We start from the raw sequence: 21928 nt of genomic DNA on the forward strand, positions 1-21928 counted from the left end.
GAGGATGAAGTGTGACAACTAATATGCTAACTGTGGAATGACACTTTACCCCTCAATTTTAACCAACATTGCTCACCACTCAATTTTAACCAACATTACTTACCACTCATTACCACTCAATTTTAACCAACATTACTTACCACTCAATTTTAACCAACATTACTTACCACTCAATTTTAACCCACTCAATTTTAACCCAACATTGTTTACCACTCAATTTTAACCCAACATTGTTTACCACTCAATTTTAACCTAACATTGTTTACCACTCAATTTTAATTCTGGTTTATGTTCACCACTCAATTTTAACTCACCACTCAATTTTAACCCTTGTTTATGTTTACCACTCAATTTTAACCCCAACCCTTGTTTATGTTTACCACTCAATTTTAACCTTTACCACTCAATTTTAACCCTAACACTTGTTTATGTTTACCACTCAATTTTAACCCTTGTTTACCACTCAATTTTAACCCTTGTTTACCACTCAATTATCTCAATTTTTACCCAACATTGTTTACCACTCAATTTTTACCAACATTGTTTACCACTCAATTTTAACCAACATTGTTTACCACTCAGTTGAAATTCTATAGAAATTAAAATTAACTCTATAGAAATTAAAATTGATTATCATTTATTTCAAACGAAAAAATTATCCTTCAAATCACTTAGTTGCATGATCTTTAATTTATCAAGGCCACGTAAAAGTGATCGAACTAATAAAATCTATCAAAACCTAGACCGAACCGAACCGAACCAAACCAAACCAAACCAAACCGTCTCACCTGTTAATTTGTAGTGTTCTATAAAACCTTAGTAGTACAAACCACATTGTTTAAACTAATCAAACAACCACCATTTGCATCTCTACCTCCACTAACTTTACAGAAAATGGGGAAAAAGAAAACGCTATCAATACACGACTAACGAATGATCATATCATATTATTTATAGCCTTTGCAATAGAACTCCTTTCAAGGGGAAAAAAAAAAAAAAAAAAAAAAAATCCAAAACTATCAAACAAATAACTTTACCTCAAACTGAAAGAAAACAGAAGAAACACAGTTGAAAGAACTATGATTTTATAGTTAATATTATTTTCAAATAATGTTCCTAATTCACTTCAAGTGTGTTCTTTTATTTACACATTCAGAGTTTCATGAACCGAACCTTTGGCGGTTTCAGCATCCAAAAGCCTTTGCAAAGCAGCGTGACATCTGAAAACAAAAGGAACAGAAATTGCAGAACAGCTAGAAGTGATAGAAACTGAATAATAATAAGGTGGAATGTTGGAAGTGTACCTCCAAGGAAGGTGATCTAAGAGCATTGAAGGCGACACCTTAATGTCTTTGAAGTTCTCTCTGCTTGCAACATAAGCTTTATAATCATCTGCAACACCTTGGCACCTCAAGCTGTTCAAGAAAGGTAAAGTGAACCTTCTTTCTTTAGGAACTATATGGATTAAAAGGCCTGGAAGATACATCTCTGAGAAATCCTCAGTCAAGTTCTTGTTGTTATCAGATCCTTCAACCGCTTCAATGAATTGGGATACCAGAGCATCGGAATTTGAGAACTCATCACGTTCAACCGTTGTATCGTTTTCTTTGGCTTGATTCTCTGCTAAGAGAGAGAATTCTTGGCATTCATTCTTGTCCACTGCAGTTACGCCAAAATTCTTTTGTAAGGGACAGGCAAATGTATTGCTTGAGCTAAAACTTTGTTATTACAGAGCCAAAAGACTACCTACCTCTACTCTCATGCTGCTGATAACTAGTGGAGATTCCCTGGTCATCAGCCTGAATTTCCCTAGGATACTTTTCTGATTGAGAATTCTTTCTCTCTATCCCATCTTTCTGACTTACATAAAGGAATCTACGAGCAAGCTCGAAAACTGGTGTCGACTTATCTTTGGTGTCTTTTGACAGTGCTTTAATTGCAGCAGCACGAAGACGCAATATTGATCCAACCGAAAGTCGAGATGAAAATTCATTGTTGAACACAATACTGCAGAAATTTCAAAGCAAGTGGTGTGTAGAGTGAAAAAAGGTGATTTACATCAATCCATCGCGGGAACTGTAGCAGTTTACATTACCTAGTCACGAACTCTGAACAAGCACTTGCTATTATTGAATCTACACATGGAAGCGGCCCATATGCATAAACATGTAAGCTGGGGCACCGACTGTATAACTGTGCAAAGTAATACATGATATGAAAATGAAATAAGTGATCTAGAACTCAGGAAAATAAACAAATGTAAAAATAACAATGGGCTAGGACAATCGTTGTAATAATCAAATGAGACTTCCAAGACATATTGAGAACATCCAATCGATTTGCGAGCGTTCAAAAAAAAAAAAAGAAAGAAGGAAGAAACATAAATAGCATCCAAAGCAATGTTGTTTCACAGCCATTGGGGTGAAGGTAGACTGTAGTTTCACTCCAAAGGTGTCAAAGTACACATCTCAAACCACGACCAAAACAAACAAAGGTAGAGGTGGGCAGCTAAATCAATTGAAATATGCATCCAGATCAAATCTGAAAATATGTAAAGCCTCTTCTCCGCAAGAACTGTCCAATCTTGCAGGCAAGGAAAAGCACAAAAGAAGAAAAAAAAAAAAAAAAAAAAAAAAAGAAGCTTTCCGGCTTATCAAGATTAGAAATCAAGGAATATTATTACAGGAAAGGTCCTGTGAGGGAGGACCAATAGAAACCACAAGAATTTTTATTCCCAGTCTCTAAAATATCTATGAATGGTCTTCAAAATCCATTCTTTTACGTGAGCTAATACGTCCATTTCTAGGTAAACCGGTTCTCAAAGCAGAGGAGGAAGGGCAGCTGGTACCACGAGCCCTCTGTCTTTCCAGATATCCTAAAAAGTCGAGATCAGGGAAGTCAAGCTTAAACTTGCTTCCTCGCTCGTACCCCTCACAACACACTGGAACAGAAGCTGATCTACTCACTCGGAGAAAGCCCAACAAAGCTAAAAGAAACCCAGTCCAAAGTCCAAAGGAAATTTGCCGGCGAATGAAAAATAAGCCAAATCAAGCTACCTGTGATGGGAATATTTAATATATACTACCAGAGTAATTAACAGATAGAGAGAGAGAGAGAGAAATGGATTACATTAAGTTAGCAATATGTAAAAGAAACTTGTGTGCTAGTTAATCCCCCAATTATCATATCCTGCATTTCTTAACGTCGTGCCATACTGGGAATTGGTTGTAGCCTTTATGTCCTATTATTTTATTAATGTTTCTCTTCATATATAATCGATTGATTTGGTTGGAAGTCTTTTAGAACAAATTTTATAACAGACTCTTTTTTTTTTTTTTTTAATAAACAATAATTTTACTGAGCAGAAAAAAGAGGCCAAGGAGGCAACCAGAAACCCTACTTAGAAGTCAAAATACTATCATCCCTTTACTGCTCCCTAAAAAGTGACACATACATACATGCAAGAAAAAAAGGAAATAGAAGTTGTAACATACTCTTAGTCCAAGTAATGCTGCAATAGCCCCTCCTAAGGAATGCCCTACAATGCGAACCTGGTAACCATCACACTCGCACCCAGGACCCAGCAATGAAGAAAGAAGGCCGCATGGTTCAGATCCTGCCCCTCAATTCACTCAACAATCATTCCAAATTAGTAAATCAAACATAATGTATCATACACCCATTCGGCTATTATCCTAATGGAAGAACTAGTGTCATCTAAACAGTAGTCCACTAAGTTATTCTGTTTATTACTTGAGTTGTTTCAACTTGCATATGACATAAGAATCAGCAATTCAACATTATGATAACAAAAATAAAAATCAGAAAATGCACTAAATATTCTATGTCCAACTTGCATATCATATTTATCTTATTAATACGATTAGGGAGTAAATTGGAAATTTTCCATTTACTATTTAAGTTTGGGAAAAACTTTAACATAAACATACATTTTTTTGTACAATGAATGGTTGGAATTATGATATAGTTGCAATTAATTCACACATGTCCAATAGAAAATAAAGCTCCAAAATATGTCTCTTAAACTTCATATTAAATACATCACTCCTAGATTTCCAAACATAACTTTCTTATGAACATCATGGATTCCCTACAGCTAAACAGGGCCCTAAGTGGATACCTGAGAGAAAAACCTGACATGGAATAACCTCAAGGAACCAAAATGATATAACTTTACAGGAAAATTAAGAATTTTAAACACAAGGTCACTCTTTTTCTATTATAGAACCTGTTGAATTGTAACCTAGATAGTCTTCTTCTACCTTGAATTCCTCTGAAAGGAAGAATTCAAAGATTCAAAGAAGTTACTCGAGGCAAATTGCTGCTACTTCTTTCTCCATTTAGGATGTTCCAAAGGCAACTAAGACGCAAGTTCAAAGTCACATTGAATCTACTCAACATGAGAGAAGTTCGTGCAATCAAAAGAAAAAGTTGTAAAAAAAACAACAAAATTCCCAGGGAAAGATTTCAAAAACATCCACCGAATCCTAACAATAATAGCGATAGCAAAATGGCCGTAATGGGTATAAATTACAAAAGGAGATTAGTTATAGACATGTTTAGGATGAGGGGCACAATCAAGAAGGCAGAGCGTTACAAGAGAGAGATTGATTAAAACAGAAACATCCACTAGTTTAACTTAACATATTAAAAATTAAAAATTAAAAATATATTTCTTTTGTATCTTCTCTCTTTATCAATGACATCATGTAATGGATTCTTACAAGAGAGAGACAGAGCAAGAGATCCTTCAAATATAAAGCATAAAGACATTGATTAAAACAGAAACATCCACTAGTCTTGGACTACTACAGTAGCATTCAGCAATAGTCTCAAAATCCAATACCAACATAGAGAAAGGGGATTTCTAGGTACCAATGACAGAATAAAGTAGGGAGCACCAAAGGCCAGAACGTTTAAAGAGCTGTACTAATAATAATAATAATAATAATAATAATAATAATAATAATAATAAATAATAATAATAATAATAAAACATCAACTTACCATCGTTATCTCTACAATTTCCTTCAATTTGCATATATAAATCCCTGGCAGCCTCAACAATCCCGGAATGGGCATGGTGCGGGAAGGATGACATAATCCTCTGCTTCACATTGGGTTGAATATCGCCACTGCAAACAACCAAAGGTTGGAAAAGGTTTTAAATTAAGAAAATATACGTCCTGGAGAGCTCAAAGGTAGGAAGAAAATTTTGGAAGCAACTAATACATAAAAACTGTATAAACGAAACAATGGTTATGCTGAATCTATATTGAAGAGGAAACTAAAAATATACAGAGTTTGGAGTAGAACTTTCCATCATAAGCAATCGGTCTAATCTGGCATGTTGAAAACTAAGAGAGACAGTTCAAACAAAATCATAATAAGATAGTTAACTTGTTGCAGATTTCCACTTCTTTACAAGGTAAATATCTAAATAAAGCTCAGCAGGATTTTATCATTTGAATATAATTTTTTTTTTTTTTTTTTTTATCAATTTTATGCTAAGCTCTACGTGATCCAGTGGGGTTACCTTAAACACCTCATTTATCATTCCCTTAACAAGCTCCAATCACATATTCCCAAACATTTAGTAGAGTACTTAAATCTTCTTCTTGATAAGTTATCTGGGTACTCTTTTTTAGTTTGAATGGGGGGGGGGGGGGGGGGGGGGGGGGGGGGGGGGAGGAGAGAGAGAGAGAGACTTAATCAGCCCGTCCAAATCTTCTTCAGAAAGTGCGCACTCCCTACATAAGCCATCAGTTATGAGATCTTCAGGCGTCTCAGTTCCTCTTACGGCAATTACTACACATTTCACATCATGTAGAACCAGAACGAAGTATGCAGCTTCACACTTTGACTAAAAGCAGATGAAGCACCAAATGGTTAGAAAGATAACCAAAATCGAGAAATGATTTTGCAATTATAACAAAGAGATATAAAAAATCACGAAAAAATAAATTTAAATTTTTTTAAAAAAATATCAATCTTCCATATAGGATGCAAAAATGAAATGAAGAGACAAGCAACATGATTTATATGCAGCTGACAAGAAGTTATGCTGAATCAGAAACCAGTTTAATATTCTGACAATCCATCATCGACTCATCATAATTTATCAATCTTCCATATAGGATGCAAAAATGAAATGAAGAGACAAGCAAAATGATTTATATGCAGCTGACAAGAAATTATGCTGAATCAGAAACCAGTTTAATATTCTGACAATCCATCATCGACTCATCATAATTTATTTTTTCCTTTCACAAAAGGCTAGCATTGTAGTTTAATATCCCAGTAGGCCATTGGAAGACCAAAGGTATCACGATCAATTTTTGCATTGGGAAAGGACAAGGCCTTACGATGAACTGATGTTGTGTTGCTACATAAGAAGATCAGGCTTTTGAGGTGTCCAAGCTGTCATGCCTGCCTACAAGCATGTTTAGAAAAAAATCTTTAAACCACCTCTGTCATAACCCTTTAGAATCAAGAAACGAACATGTCATTCTTTCTTGTTCATCAAGTCTATACATTCAGCAATGCACCCCTTTATTTTTTAGGTTTCTTCAGCTCAAAGCACATTCTTCCTTTACTTCGCTGAAAATTTTGTTACTTATAGGAATATTAATAAGATTCTTTATTATACTGCTGTAGGAATATTAATAAGATTCTTTATTATACTGCTGAGCCAACTGAGGCTGGTTCAATCCAAGTTGAGAATGATTTTTTAGCACCAACCTTTGCTAGAAAAAAAAAAATGATAACCTCAAGAATCAGGCATTCAAATCTAACTTTATTTCTCTTTCTTGAAACAAAAACAGATGAGATGAGCGGATCGTCATTGATGACTAAAGAAAAATAACCTTTAAAACCATTTAGAGAACTTCCACAACAGAGGTAGAACAAACGTGAGAGCTGAACTTATCAAGGGAGGTTGAGTTAACTAGGAGAAAGAACAAAGGGAGAGCAGAGTGCCAATATCCAGAAATCATAAGTCCATTACCTTTTTTCTATAAACAACACTGTCAAATTTGAACATGTTACCTACATCAAGGGATTTTTTTTCCCACTAATAAATTGTTGGTGTTGACTTAGAAATATATTTACGAGAACTAAAACTACTATTGATTCACAAGGGATTGCAACAACAACCAAAAACCTACTCAAATCAATCATTAACTCATACTCAGTGTTGAAACCTTAAAACAATGAACAAATAAGGAAAAAAGTTAGAGAACATAAAACATAGGAACACAGTACTTTATAAGGCAGACAAGATCATTCAACAATCTTCAATTCCAACAAGTATCTATAATATGACCATGAAACAATGAATAAATAAGAGCAAAAATTAATCAAGTTAAACCAAAAACACTACCAGGTCTATCATTGCTAAAGTTTGCATAATTTCCATGCTTTCTGTGGAAGATAGATAAGAACCATAAAATAAAATCACCTGGTTAACACGCCCTCTTCGAAGTACTTCAGGTGATAATTTGACATATTTAAGAAAGGCTGCAGCATGGCCTCGCCACCAGTTATCGCCATGGAGTACAGGCCGCCTACAAAAGAGGGAAAAAAGCAGATGAATTTAATACGGATAAAAATAGAGAAAATGTTAATAGATGAAAGAGAAACATAAGCACTCAGAATATCTTCTATTATATTCAACCAAAGAATAATATATCTACATAACATACTGCATTGAGCAAAATTCTAGATAGAGGAACTACTTGTTACGAGTCCATGGAGTAAATATCCCTTGTCGATATACCCATGCACAAGGAAATGAGAGAGGGTTTCTTCCAAAATCAAGCAATGGCCCCTGCACAACATGGCTTAGATTCAATTTCTCATGACAAAAAACTGATAAAAGAATCATTCGATTTACTGTGTAAGCTGCTTCAGCAAATTTATGAAGAACAGCAGCTTCCTCAATTTTATCTATAGGTGCCTCCATGAGCTCTTCAGAGATTTGTACTTGCTGGCCATGCCTCTGCAATAAAGCAAGACCTAAAGCAACATATTTTGGTGTTATTTGAGTATTGCATACATATCATTGGAACTCTAAAAATTCCTGAAAAATTATATAGAGACTATATATTATAACTATATTAATTTTAAAAAGAAAAGTTTTCCTTTTTCTTCATCTAATAGGAAACAACTTTCACAATAGTAGAAAATACTACAAAGGATAGAAAAGCAAACCACCCAGGCATCCAAGCACCCAAGATAGATTAAAAAAGCTCTCCAATTGCAAAATGTAGGAATTAACTAACTACAAAAAAGTCCTTGAGAAAAGATATCAATGGAAATTGTAAGGATTTCATTTTTAAAGGGTGAAACAACAAAGAGGCCAATGAATTAAATAAATGCCATCCAATTGGCTATAACAATAGAAATAATAATAATAATAATAAAGACTGAAGCCACGAGGTTGTTGAAACAATAGTGACATCCAATCATCCAACCAAAAATTCTCAACTACCTAAGAGATCTTTTATTTCTCTTCAACCACACCGCCCAAAAAAATAGAAGAAATAACAACAGGATTTCTTTTTTCTTCTTTTCTTCTTTCGCAATTTCATTGATTAAATAAAGTGATGCAAAGGGTAAAAACATACAAAGGGATTACAAAAAGCTTCTTCAATTGGATATGAGAGAGTTTTAGCTATTGTTGCTATAGGCATTTGCATTTTAGGAGAGAAATTGGCGGCGAACACATAGCCCCTGATCCAAAGTCGTCTCTTTATACTACTTTTACTTTCAACATTTCATTGAGAAAATCTCAATCGACTTTATCAAGGTCTTCTTGATGGCTAATCCTTGTCTCTTCTTTCTATGCCATTCTTAGATGATTGCATTTACAATATATAGTTTCATGAAAAACATTTGCAATAAGAGATGCATCCAAAATTTGTCTTCCCTTGACAAAAGCTGATTGATAATCTACGATTGTGGCTGGAAGGACCCACTTCAAAAGATTCAATAGCACTCCAGCGAGATAATCTTGTAAAGGCAGGGGGTAAAACTAATTAGCCTAAAGTCACCAACCCCTCTAGCATCCGTTCTCTTAGAGATAAAGCAAATGTAGTCTTATTAATGCTCATCTTCATTATAACATTCTTAAAGAAGTCCTGGAACACCCCCATAAAGTTGGCATTGAGGATGTTCCATTACTTTTAAAAAGTTGGCTTCGAGGACGTTCCATTAGTTTTTGAAGAATTTGATCGTGAAACCCTCATGACCAGATGATTGGTTGAACCCAAGAGCCTTGACAGCATTCCAAATATCATCCTCAGTAAACAGTTCTTCCAGATGAGAACTTTGGTCAAAAGGCATTGGTGCCCAATTGATTGGGAAAGGAAGATGTCTGTCACCCTCTTTCTTAAAGAATAGTTGCTTGTAAAATTCAGTAAATTCTTCTGCAATGGCTTTGTCTTGGAGTAAACTAACACCCGGTTCTGTAAGCAACTCCATAATAGACTTTTTCCTCTTTGTAACAGCAGCATATCTATGAAAAATCGAGTATTTTATCCCCTTTCAAGAACCATCGTGCCAAATTTCCTCGAAGGATGCTATCAACAGCAGGTCAAAATTTTGCACCATAATCAATTTGGGATAACTCCAAAGGTGGAGGAAATCCATTCTTTAAGAGCTAATTTGAGGCTTTTAAGCTTTTGAATAATGTCATGGTCAGGCCATCCAGAGAATGGGTTTTTGCTCCACCCATTTTCATGGAAAGGGAGGAAAGATAGTGCTTCAGCCACATTTTTCATTTGATAGATGTTAGGCCCCAATTGACTGCCAAAAATCAGCAAAAGAGAATGATATAAGGTGGTTCTTTCAAGTCTGCTTGTTGATGCTTTCCCTTGAACAAGAGGTTGCATTCAGTGGCCTCAGTATTGCCTTTTCCAGACTATTCTTCTTCAATTTCTGTAGATTTTCAATCATAGCAGCGATAAAACCACAAAGGTTATTTTGAAATTCAGTATAAGTTGAGCTACAATCTAAAAGATTTAGGGTCTTAGATGAAACCCAAATCAAACCACTAAAGCAATGACCTAATGTATTGAAAGTGCGCATATTCCAATAATGAAGAGGTAAGTTTGTGATTTTAATCCAACCTCTTTAGCCTTAAACGAGTTCTAGGTTACTATGCTTGCTGATGTCCCATTTTCAAAATTCAAAAGGAAATGGCCAACATTTGACCAATAACCCCAAGGACCAAGGCCAACTAAAAGATTAGCATCTTCCAATTGAATTAAAGCTTAATGGTTCCAAAGTGGACTTCGATGACCATATGAATATCTTTCCAATCATCATGCACATTCAACGAAAAAATCACCAGCAAGGAAATCCAATTTAAACCACTAACAGATGGAGAAGAAAAAGGGATGAATGATTGTACAATGTCTACATTCTTAGTGCTGCACTTCAAAGGCTAAGAATCCTTCAAGCCAAGCTTCTCAAATTTTTATGACAAAATCCCTCAACCTATTCCAAAAAGTAAACCAATCATGCTTTAAGGAACAAGGAATACTAATCACCTTCCTTCCATCAGATATTGGCCACACAATACACTCAATAATTTCTCCCGGAGGAAGCCAACGTTTCTGAATTCTGGTAGTACCAAACCCAAGAACTAAGAAGGAAGGAGAGAAGAAGACCAGATGACTTCATTAAAACTAGTTTCACATTAGCGAGTTGCTGAATTCTGATGCATACTGCAACAAGATTGCCAGTATATCTAAAAGATCCAGACATGTATCAAATGAAATATAGCAAATGCGAAATGACATAAGAAGACTATTCCAAAATTGTGCAGAGTTTCAAATTAAACCTGCCAAAAATTCAAAATGCCCTGTGCCAGAAGAACGGTAAGCAACAAGATCACCCAATAATTGTGCCACTGAGAAGACCTCATCTTCTTCCATGACGCTCCTAAAACATGGCACCGGGATAGAAAAATTAGGAATATAGTGTAACACAAATATAGAGCATATAAGGAAAACCCCATATCGAAAAGAGAGAGAGAAGAAGAAGGAGAAGGAGAAGGGGAAGGAGGAGGAAACATACAAGTATTTGGAACGTCCCATACAGCATAATGCCTCACGAATTCCATGATCAAACATCTCACTGTAGTGTGCTTTCCATGCATGATCTTGAGTTGCATAAAATGACCTCCACCTTAGAACATCCATACCAGCAAAACACTGAACCAGTGCAACAAAGCACACCAAGATTGTAAATAAAACCAGTAGCTTTCGTTTCAACCATCTTTGATTTGAGGCCACCACTGCATCACAAGTGTGCAACAGAATGTCAAAGTCTCAAACACTCACGCATATGGACACCAAAAACAAACATACAGAACAGGGAAAAGGAAGACACAGAAGTCCTTCTGACCACTGGATAGGGAGATAATAGAAGTACTCTTCAAGTAGAGCTATGATTTAGGATGGAGGGGAAAGGGAGAAGGAAATAAAAAGGAGAAAAAGACAAAAAAAAAACAGGATGCGAAGAAACTTTTAGGCAAGAAACGATCAATGACAAACCAAAGCCTAACAGTTCCAAGCTTCATCCATATTCCCTTTATTTCTTCTCAAAATCCACTCTCTCCTTCCAAAAGATAGAAAAGGTAGCAACATCATGATATCCTATTCCTTTCTTCTATACAATATAGACATCGAAACAAGAAAGCCCTTAACAGAGAGAGAGCACACCACGAGATGTCCAAGATTGATGATAGGTAAACAAAGAAAAACATCACACAAAAAAGGTGGTCTAAACATTCCCAACTGATTCAGATAAAACATCTCAGAGAGTCAAGGGAGCTTGCAGAAATATTTTCATATTTCCTCAAGAGAGTTTATCTTATGAAGGATTTCTAACCAAAAAGAAATTGATTTTTCTTTAAAATCATATTTAAAACAATATAGATGGCATCCAGCAATTACCTTGCTTCAAGAAACACATCCTAGATGTCACACAAAACAAAATGATGTTAAATTTGAAGGAAATTTAAGTTGTTGAATACAGCTCATTGATGTCTTTATTAAGTTCAGTGTTTTTCAGTTCAAAGATGATACCATTGGTTGGAAAATTGTGGTCTGGAAGAAGATCAGATTGACTGTTTTGTGCAATCTGGAAGTCAAAAGACCAAGAAAATCAGTGTGTTGGCTTGGATTATGCTTAATGGTCACCGTAAATATGGCTGAATCTCCCCAGAAAAAGGTTCCCAATTAAGCTTTGTAGCTCTCTATGAGTGTTTTTTGTTTTGCAGATAATTTAAGCCAAAGTCTCTAAGTTTCCTTTCAATGCCCTTATGCATTACAGTGCTGGTTCTCTTTGTTTCATATTTTCCATATCCATTGGGTTTTCTTGAAAGACTTCAGAAGTAATCTATTTCAGCTTCTTCATGGGTCATCCTTATCTTCCCAGGTGCATCTTTGGGTCAACGACATCAGATACATTTTATCTGAATTATGGTTCTTAAAGAACCAAAGAATTTTTGAAGATAAGAGCAAAATATGGATGGAATGTTTTGATATTGCTAAGCTTTAAGGCTTCTGTTTTCTTTTTTCTTTTTTTTCTTTTTTTGTCTTATTCTCCTTGTGACATTTATATTATAGTAATTGCGGTGCTTTTATTCACTCCATAGGTTTCTTTGGATTTGTATTGGTTTTTTTTTTTTTTTCCACTCCTTCGGGAGTTTGTATCTTTGAACTTTATCCTTTCGATTAATCAAAGAAAAGTATGTTTCTTGTTCAAGAAAAATTGTAGTGTTATATAAACAAAATTCCAGCTGCTGAGATTTCAACAAAAATATTGTATGGGAGTAGAAAACAAAAGCCTTTTGGAGTGCACACTCTAAACATAAAGAATCAGAGTAATCAAGACAAACAATAAGCTTTTGTAACTAAAAACCAAGATAATTAAACCAACTATAATACACCACACCAGCTTGATAACAAGAAAAACTGACCATTGATGGAGACAGCCTGTGCCTAATGATTCATTGATCCCAATTGAACACAGCAGAACATAAAAAGAGAGATCAAAGCAAGCAATGCAGTCAATAGAAACAAAGCTTATTCCATCATGGTGCCTAGGCCCAGATACCCTCCAGCCACAACACATATTGAATAAGAGAATAAACTGCAATATGAAGAATGAGAGACTTCACCCACCTTACCTAAAGCACAGCCAGTTGAAGTTTCATCATGAGCAATGTAGTTTGCCATATGGTAGATTAAGTAAACTGCTCCCCCCAATTGCAGCATTACGATGACTAGAGCAAAACGGGTCCACCAAAGCCATTTTTTATACCTCAACTGTTCATCAACCAGTACATTGAGAATAAATACATCAACACCATAACAGAAACAAACATAAATAATCCATTAGACTTTACACCTGACAGCAACGGAATCTGAGGAAAAGGCCTACCCCCTAAAACCTGTCAAATTCAAACTACACTCTATCAAACAAAAAAAAGCTAAGTTGTCCAAGTTCTGACCACTTAACCTTATAGAATAAAGGAGGGAGTATTCTCAATAAACTTGTGGTTCAAGGATTAGGTGTGGAACCAACTAACCAAACTTAGACATTGATAACGCATCATAACAACCTATCTTACTCTATCACTGTCAAAAAAAGGAAGGCCAAAGGCCCAATTTCCTTCTTAAAAATAGACCCCCCAGACTACTGGATAACACCTCCAAATGGCTCAAGCTGTATGCACTTCAAATATTCAACCCCATCCTGCCAAGAACCCTCACTTCAACCCACCATGGTAGAAAGCACATCCTCTTTTAAGCCCTTTATTCTCCCTAAAGCTTGCCTAAAATGTGGTTTCACCTAGTAACTACAAAGATGACACATTTGAAAACTTACCCAAACCACGACAGAAACTTGTGGAGAGGAACCACTCAAGTCACCCTCCTTTTCTCATGTGCGATCAGAGCACTAACCTGAAACCAGTTATACCTTCATCCTTCGCAACTATCAATTGCCTACTACCTCAACCAGTGTTTTTTAAAGCTTGATGTGCAAGCACAATAGCCTTCTGACGCTTAAGTTCCAGGCATAAGAAAATGCAGCGGCAGTAAGAAATCCAACTTCTCTTTAAACGTTCTCCCATCCACTTCTTTCCACACCTTTTGAAACAATCAAGGAAGATCTTCCCTCCTACTCTACCACAATGACACAACCATCTCCCACTGCTGAACACAAATTAAACCTGAATGAGAGTTTCAAAGAGACAACTACTCCTAAAGAAACCACACGTTCGAAAGAGAAACAAAAATGGAGAGGCAGCCCCTCACTCATGCTAACGTACTCCGTCGAAGACTCATATTTGACACTCTCCCCTCACATATTTCCCCTACTACCATGTTTTTCTCTACATATCTCTTACTACATTTAAATATCTTCCTTTCAATTTTCGCAACAAGGGGAAGTCCTTCCCAACTCTCACAGGCGAGAGAGAGATAGAGAGAGAGAGAGAGAGCAAGCTAGTCATCCCACTAATGGATTCATAACTAAGCTACTTCCAATACCATACACTAATATACATAACATTCCCCCTCAAGTTAGCTGATCCATTAAGTTTGTAAAAGTATATCTCAATTGCTTCTGAGTCTTCACATATCTTGTGAACTATAAAACTTGTTGTATATGTTCACTAGCAGAACGACAGTAAGCTTCATGGCGTATAGTTTGTTTATGAAATGCTTGATGAGAAACAGCAACGGGTGTTGCTTGGTTGTCACAAGTCACAACATCATAATGGAGCGATTGTAAATATTCGATGGTTATAAAACTAACCAAAACCACTATTGAAACAGATAAATAGACGCAGGATTCGTTGTAGCTATGTGAGGCAGGAAAACAACAAACCATTGAACTTAAGTCCGTTTTGCTCTCGCAATACCAAATTCATGCTCATATTTCGTATCTAAAAACAAAAGCTGCCCCTAAAACCTGCTTCGTCAAATTCACAGAACAGAAGAATGAATGTAGAGAAAGTGGCCAAATACCCGTCTCTCGCGACGCATAACGGTGTCGACAACAGCAGCAGTATCACCAGGAGATTCAAGAATGGTTCTGGCCGTAGCCTCCTGAGCAATGCCGCTCTGAACCATGGCAACGATTCTGATGCATGAAACAACGGAGACCCCCACAAAGGGGAGGATATATTGGCGTTCACAAGCGGGATAAACAACGACGACGAGGAATACGCCAAGAAGGGCGACGGCGGCATTGGAAATGCCCAAAACAATTGTGGAGAACCGTATATTCTCTAGCTTTGACGCCCCCATAGCCTCCGTTCTACTCCGAATTGGACACCATGGCGATGGAAACGTGGGGACTGGCAATGGAATTTGATAGCTGGAATTCGAAGGAGAATCGGAGGGAATCAATGGTTCGTGTATGTCGGAATTTCCATGGTCCATCCTCCTCTCCGTTCGTCCAACAACGTCTTCTCGATCCCACTTTTCGCGCGTCCAGTGGAAATACACGGACATCCCAGCTTTCTTAAATTTCGTCAATTTTTGTCTTTTTTATATGATAATAATTGCACGTCCTGACATATTCTTTTTTAGTAAACAATCATATACGATTGACAGGATCGTATCCTAATTCAAAAATTGTGATACATGATTAATTTTTTAATTCATTTATATTTGTATTTGTTTTTATTTTAAAATTCCAGTGATATGTTTTGAAACACGCAAGTCCGATAATGTTTTTTTACCAGTTTGATGCATTTTAAAAACTTTTAAATTTTTTACTACTATTAATGAGCAAATAAAGGTTATATTCCGTATAATATATATATATACACTTAGTTATAAACTTATTTGGATTCAACTCGGTTTAATTAAATAAAAATTTTATGATTTAAATTAATTGCTAGATTATATATTTTTTATTACGATATAACATATATTTTATTTACCCACTTAAAAACAATATTTAACATTTGGAAGGTTAATTTTAAAATATATATTTAAATTAAATTGTAATTCTCCATTAAATGTTTTTAAATAAATAAATAAATATTTTACTATTAACATTTTACATTTATTAAAAATTAAAAAATTAAATAAAAATCGAAAATGAAATAGAATACGATTAAATTATTAAAAAAAGCAAAAAGTCCTTTCAAAACAATTATGTTAAGAGTTTAATTAATTGACAAAAAAAAAAAAAAATAGTTTGAGGGGTATTTTTGACATTTCAACCCCCAAAATACCCTCCCGAGTCCTCGACCGGTTTTCTTCTGCTTCAGTTCATTTCTCCGTTACTCTCTTACTCTGTTGCTTCGTTCTTGATTCTGTCTGAAATCGAATTTAGGGTTCTTCTTACTGCAATCTCGACGTCTACCTATGAATTGCAATTGAAATCTTTGGCGAATCGAGCTCAACTCTGTCCTCACTCGTGTTGAAATGTAATAACTTCCTTTCCACTCTTCGTTGATTTCTTCATCTTTTTTGTTTCTTCTCTGTATTAGGTTGCATATGGACGGGAAAGGTTAATTGTTTTTCCGCGTTTGTACTTTTTGATTCAGAATAGAAGAATGCTTTTCTTTTCTTTTTTTTTTTTCACCCTTGGTCAACTGTAATTATGATTTTTCTTATTAAATCCGAAGTTTTAAGGCTGTGTATTGGCGAGTTTCAAGTTTTACAAGCTACTGTATGATAGACCTGGAAAGCGTTTGATTTAGACAGGATGGGATACTAGATCGAAGACTGTGATCTTGCAGTTTCAAACACACCTCGCACACACAATCTTGAACAGTCAATTCAGGGAGTAGGAGTTTTTATTTGTTTGTTTGTTTTTTTATTCCACAAGCCTCTTCATTTCTTTATTCATGTCATAGTGATTAGTAAGTCAATAGTTGACACTTGCAAGTTGTTGATATAATCGTACCAGGTTTACTTATTCCTTTCCTGAATTTTGTTAAGCCCAGTTTCTCATATATAATGTTAGTTTTTGGTGTTTCTTAAATTTTGACAGTTGGTGCTTCTTTGTCTGACTGCCAATCCGAGTGGCATAACAGCCAGTCAACACAATGGCCTATGAATTGACTGAGCAAAAAAGTGAGCATTACATACAGTTTATTTGTAGCCACAATGTGCTTCACTCATTTCTACTTGGTTATATCAGAGTCACCTCTTTTTATTCTTAAGTATTCTCATTTCTTGGAAATGGGAATGGACATCTTGAAAAAATAAGGCATTCTTTCATGGAATTTCTTCTCTGTATTGGTTGGTTTTCAAGAAATTTGAGAATACTAGTGCTCTTGGTTCAGATCTGCAATATAAAACAGTTAATAGGTGCATCTTTTTTCAAATGCAGAAGTTGGACTTGGGCTGATTGGTTTTGGCTTATTTTTCACATTTTTGGGTGTAATCATTTTCTTTGACAGGGGATTGCTTGCTTTAGGAAATGTAAGTCACTTCCAAAGTTCGATGTTGCTTTCTGTATTTATCAGGACCATATTGTGCCCAACTTACCTAATGCTTTTGTTATACATTGTCCTCTTTTCTTTTATTGTACGTACTTTATCAGATATTTTGGTTAATTGGAGTGGGACTTTTACTCGGTTGGCGTTCTACGTGGAATCTTTTTACCAACCGAGCAAATTACAAGGTACAACAAAGTACTTATTATGCCCGGAGGAGGTTTGGTCCCTTACTAGGTTCCATGCATCTCTTAGGGCTCCATACTTGCATTTATACCTTAGGTTTATAGAATTATTCCTTAGGTTTTATTTTTGTTGGATTTGCCTTTTCTGTTTTAGTTTGGCTCATTTTTGCGGGGGGTTTTTTTTTAATGTCCTTGAATTCTTTAATACCTTCTCAACGAAAGCTTTGTTCCATTGAAAAAAATGACGAAGTACTTATCATGCCAGATTTAAAATTGGTTATACATTTTTTACCTAGTTTAGAAGATATTTCGAGGATAGAATGATAGGATTAAAAGATAATGGTATCAGGCATTGTTAGTTTACTGCAAATGTGGATCATGTAGATTTCTAGTAAATAGTGTGCCAAATAAATTAGATGAGACATTCAAAAGCCTATGAATTTCTGAAATTCTTTTTAGTGCTTCCCTCATTGATCATGAAATCATTTTTGTGTACACAAATGGAAGGATTTCGTCAAAGTTGAATAAGTGGATAAAGGGTGTATTACATAAATCAGCATTTATGTGAATGTGCATTTATATATGTACGGATATCTGTTTTTGTAAGGATAACTATTTCATTTTCCGAAGATACTTCTCAAGGGGATCACAACTCCAAAAATAACATGATTTCCAAGTTAAATAGCAATATATATAATATTCTTTTATTTATTTTTTCTTTTTTTGATAAGATATTTAGGGATATATATGTGCACATAATTCAAGTGAAGGCTGATTTTACTAGATTCTGGCAGCCTGGATGGAAAGAACTAGGTCAACTTCCAAAAATCTAGATAGAGATAGTTTAACTATCCCAGGATGAAGATTAATAATTCTATTTCATTATTTGTCAACTTTCTTCTTATTTAAGTTACCCCATCTTTAATCATTATCAGTAATTTCGCAATCTCTCGACTTTCAGATTAGATCCTTTTTATATCCTTTCATTTTTTCATAGGAATTGCCTGCGCAACCTTTGGTGTCAGGAGACTAAATTTTAAAGATTAAAGAATAAAAATAGTCTTATATGTTGGAAATGTCATGGACTTGAACTATCTTTTTTAATTTTCAGGGTTCTGCATCCTTTCTTCTTGGCCTCTTCTTCATTTTTGTTCGCTGGCCCATAATCGGCATACTCTTGGAGATATGTGGCTGTTTTGTTCTCTTTGGGTTAGTTTCTCATCTAAATTTAAAACTATGAGCTTAATATCAATAACATCTCTCTTACACCCGATGTCTCTAATGTAGGGGTTTCTGGCCCTCAATTAAAGGGTTCTTGTACCAGATTCCAGTTCTTGGGTGGATACTTCCATATCCCATCATGGTATGGCTTAGTTACTTTTGTTCATGTGCCTCTTAGATTTATTTTCATGTGTAATGTCTCCTACAAAATGATTTTGTAGCATTTATTCATTCTTGGTCAATAGTGGCCATTACTAGAGGGTAATGTTATGTACTTCTTCCCCTTACGGTTGAGCTGTGTAGTGTTTAAATAAATTTGGTTTCTTGAAATTAACTTGTGGTGGTTTGTTTGTTTGTTTTTTTTTTTTTTTTTTTTTTTTTTTTTTTTTGCATACTTAAGAGTTATTTGCTAATCATACCATGTTCAACGGCCATTTGTGACTCACTACCCAGATGAGGTTAAGAAATTTTGCAATTTGCCGTGAAATTACGGAAGGAGAAGTTAAATATTTTCCTTCTTTTAACGATTTAAAACAATTTTTGTCAGAGATCTCCCAACTTCTTTTAATGTAGATTGTATTTTTGTCATTGGGGTCTAATTATTAGTCTAAGATATTTGGTATTCAATAAAGTCTTGATATTTATTTCAGTTAGCTCAATAGATGTTCCCAAATAAGTATCAGATTCATGTCTGCTTGATCATATTGAAGTGCCTTTACTACTATCTCCAACCCTTCGAGAATTTTGTAGGGTCTTATTATTTCTTTGTTCGATATAGTCGCAAAGGTCCACACCACTCATTAGGTTTTGGTATTTAAAGATTTTTGCTACTATTTTTTTTTTCTCTTATTTAAAGTTTTGTTTTTTTGACACAATTTTATTGTAGTTGTTAAAATGTCTCTTTTATATAGCTGTCTTTTGTATCAGACTCTTTTTTATTTGGCTTTATTTTTTTTTTATTATTGTCCATTTGTTTACATCTGTTATAAAAGAAAGTGTGATTTTTAATAAGTATGAATAAAACCAAAAGATAAAAAAGGTACGAAATGATCAAATCAACCCATTCGTAACTCTACTGGAATTTATAGAAAGACGATCCAAGCCTGCCAATGATTAAGGGAAAAAAAAAATCAACTGAAAAAAAAAAAGAAAGAGAAGAAGAAAATTTAGAATGAGGAAAGTAAAGATGAGTTAAAATATGTTTTCAGAGCGGAAGTCCACAAGAACACTTTTCTTTTTCTCCAGGATTTTTTTTTTGCTTTAGACAGAAATCTCCAATGCATTTTCTCTAATTGTCAAGTAGGCACACAGACTTTTATGAGCTTACAGGTCTCCCAGACATGTCTATTTTGGTCCTGTAAGTTGAGGAAAATAACACAACCTACATGAGAGATTAACCCAGTCTTCAACCAGTGTAAATGGGTGTTTTCTCTGTTCAATGTCCCACTTCAATAATGCCCATTAGTTTACTTTACCTCTTCAGATTAATTTTTTTGACATCTGAAGAAATTGGGATATTTTCTACTGTTGTGGCTTTTGGTTCACTTTGTTAACAATTTGAATTACTTTGGCCCTGTTTGATATTCCGATTTTGTTTCTTTTTTTCTATTTTGAAGATTAAGCTGATTTATTTATCTCCCTGCTATTTTCTCTTTTTACGCTCCTTTTGAAGTCTTAGCGAAATTATAAAAGTGCATATCATATTGTTTTAACTTTTAAAAGTTAGCTTTGATTGTAAAAATATTTTTAAGACCGTAGTTCAAAAGTGCAAGTAACATATAGAATATAAGAATGGAGTCATTATCAAACAGATTGGCTCCCAGATTTTCTTCTATATAATTTACCCCTTTCAAACAATTAGGTTGCTGGTCTAGCTCTAAGGCACTGAATTGGTTATTGCAGATTCTCGAAAGTCTGTGGAGAGGCTCACGTTAATCACTTCAAATCTGTATGCGTATGTTCAAATGACAGTTGACAACGAACTAATCCAATTGTAATTAGATTTCATCTACAGATGCTGCATTTGAATGGAAGATCCTGAAGGTTAGTACATTGATTCTCAGATTCTTTTAACTCTGGAAAAAAAACGCGGTGAAGCAGCAGATTCATAATATAGCTTTTGCATGTTGTTTGGAACTTCTTACGTGGTATACGTGCACTTTACATTTTTCTTTTGTGCTGAAGACTGGAACTGAGCATGAACATTAGCTCTCTCCCTTGACCTTTTAATCATTTTTTTTTTTTTTTTTTTTGGCTTATTGTTTCCAACTGTCTTGTACCAAATCATATTCTTAGAACATTCTTCCAGTTATTCATATTGCTGGCTGTTGGTTATATTGTCTTTGAGGTTATTACTTATCCCTCTTGATGATGCTGTTTTTGTTGAAATATTTTCGGGGTTTCACTTGATTAACAGGTGCTGCTGTTTGGTTGTGTTCTTTATGAAATGAATTTGTACCTTTCTTTTGATGAAGTTGTGTTAAAAGTTCACATTGGCATTGATCTTGGTTGAGAAAATTTTGATGGTAGTTGGCTCAACAAGGCTATCCTATACATTAAAAAGCTAATAAATAAGATTTTGAGACTGGGTGAAGATTCGAACCTCGAACCTAAGTGATTTGAATGGAACATCACAAACCCTTTAACTACCGCAGCTCTTGGGAGGCAAGAATAATCATGACCAACATTAATAACTATAAGGTTGGAGAAGTGCTTTAGTTTTGCATTTATTGTTGAACCCCCCAAAAAAAAGTCGTGTGGTTTTGGGTTTTAATGTATGCAGCTGCAAATTGTGGGACCAAAATTGAAGTGTAGAAGCAACATCCTTGTGGTTGAATGCAATCAAGTATGTGAAGCAATTGATTACAAGCACAGAGCAAAAGGGTGGCACCCACATCCTTAAATTAAATTCAACTATCATTGTGAGTAAATGAATCTTTATTCGTGAATGACACTCTTTTTCTTACAAAAATGTGCAAAATTGCTCTTGTTTTAATTCAATTTGTTCTACTTAGGTGGCCTA

General features: G+C 35.0%; 2 protein-coding genes across 5 annotated transcripts; one reads left to right on the forward strand and one right to left on the reverse strand.

Moving 5' to 3' along the window:
* Nucleotides 1-1068: 1068 nt before the first annotated feature.
* LOC111806772 (lipase class 3 family protein) lies at nucleotides 1069-15568 on the reverse strand. Of its 3 annotated transcripts, none has more exons than XM_023692222.2 (14): nucleotides 15069-15568; nucleotides 13223-13361; nucleotides 11104-11323; nucleotides 10868-10968; nucleotides 7916-8037; nucleotides 7758-7849; nucleotides 7481-7586; nucleotides 5730-5884; nucleotides 5029-5156; nucleotides 3495-3616; nucleotides 2096-2193; nucleotides 1751-2007; nucleotides 1305-1659; nucleotides 1069-1220 (listed from the first exon to the last, which is right to left on the reverse strand). In XM_023692222.2, exons 1-14 carry the CDS (start codon nucleotides 15555-15557, stop codon nucleotides 1145-1147), a joined length of 2460 nt encoding a protein of 819 aa, XP_023547990.2. In that variant the 5' UTR covers nucleotides 15558-15568; the 3' UTR covers nucleotides 1069-1144. The 3 variants fall into 3 exon arrangements, with proteins under 3 accessions (XP_023547990.2, XP_023547989.2, XP_023547991.2); XM_023692221.2 differs by having other exon boundaries at nucleotides 3495-3622; XM_023692223.2 differs by having other exon boundaries at nucleotides 3495-3622; nucleotides 11104-11240; nucleotides 13218-13361.
* Nucleotides 15569-16307: 739 nt separating this feature from the next.
* Nucleotides 16308-21928, forward strand: LOC111806396 (Got1/Sft2-like vescicle transport protein family). Of its 2 annotated transcripts, XM_087129460.1 has the most exons (9): nucleotides 16308-16483; nucleotides 17053-17135; nucleotides 17395-17486; nucleotides 17608-17688; nucleotides 18797-18894; nucleotides 18973-19048; nucleotides 20809-20854; nucleotides 20921-20949; nucleotides 21323-21928. In XM_087129460.1, exons 2-7 carry the CDS (start codon nucleotides 17108-17110, stop codon nucleotides 20839-20841), a joined length of 408 nt encoding a protein of 135 aa, XP_086985586.1. In that variant the 5' UTR covers nucleotides 16308-16483; nucleotides 17053-17107; the 3' UTR covers nucleotides 20842-20854; nucleotides 20921-20949; nucleotides 21323-21928. The 2 variants fall into 2 exon arrangements, with proteins under 2 accessions (XP_086985586.1, XP_086985585.1); XM_087129459.1 differs by lacking the exon at nucleotides 21323-21928 and having other exon boundaries at nucleotides 20921-21240.

This window comes from Cucurbita pepo, chromosome 12, assembly GCF_057944985.1.
Source record: "Cucurbita pepo subsp. pepo isolate OVF chromosome 12, ASM5794498v1, whole genome shotgun sequence".
Classification (NCBI taxonomy): Eukaryota; Viridiplantae; Streptophyta; class Magnoliopsida; order Cucurbitales; family Cucurbitaceae; genus Cucurbita; species Cucurbita pepo.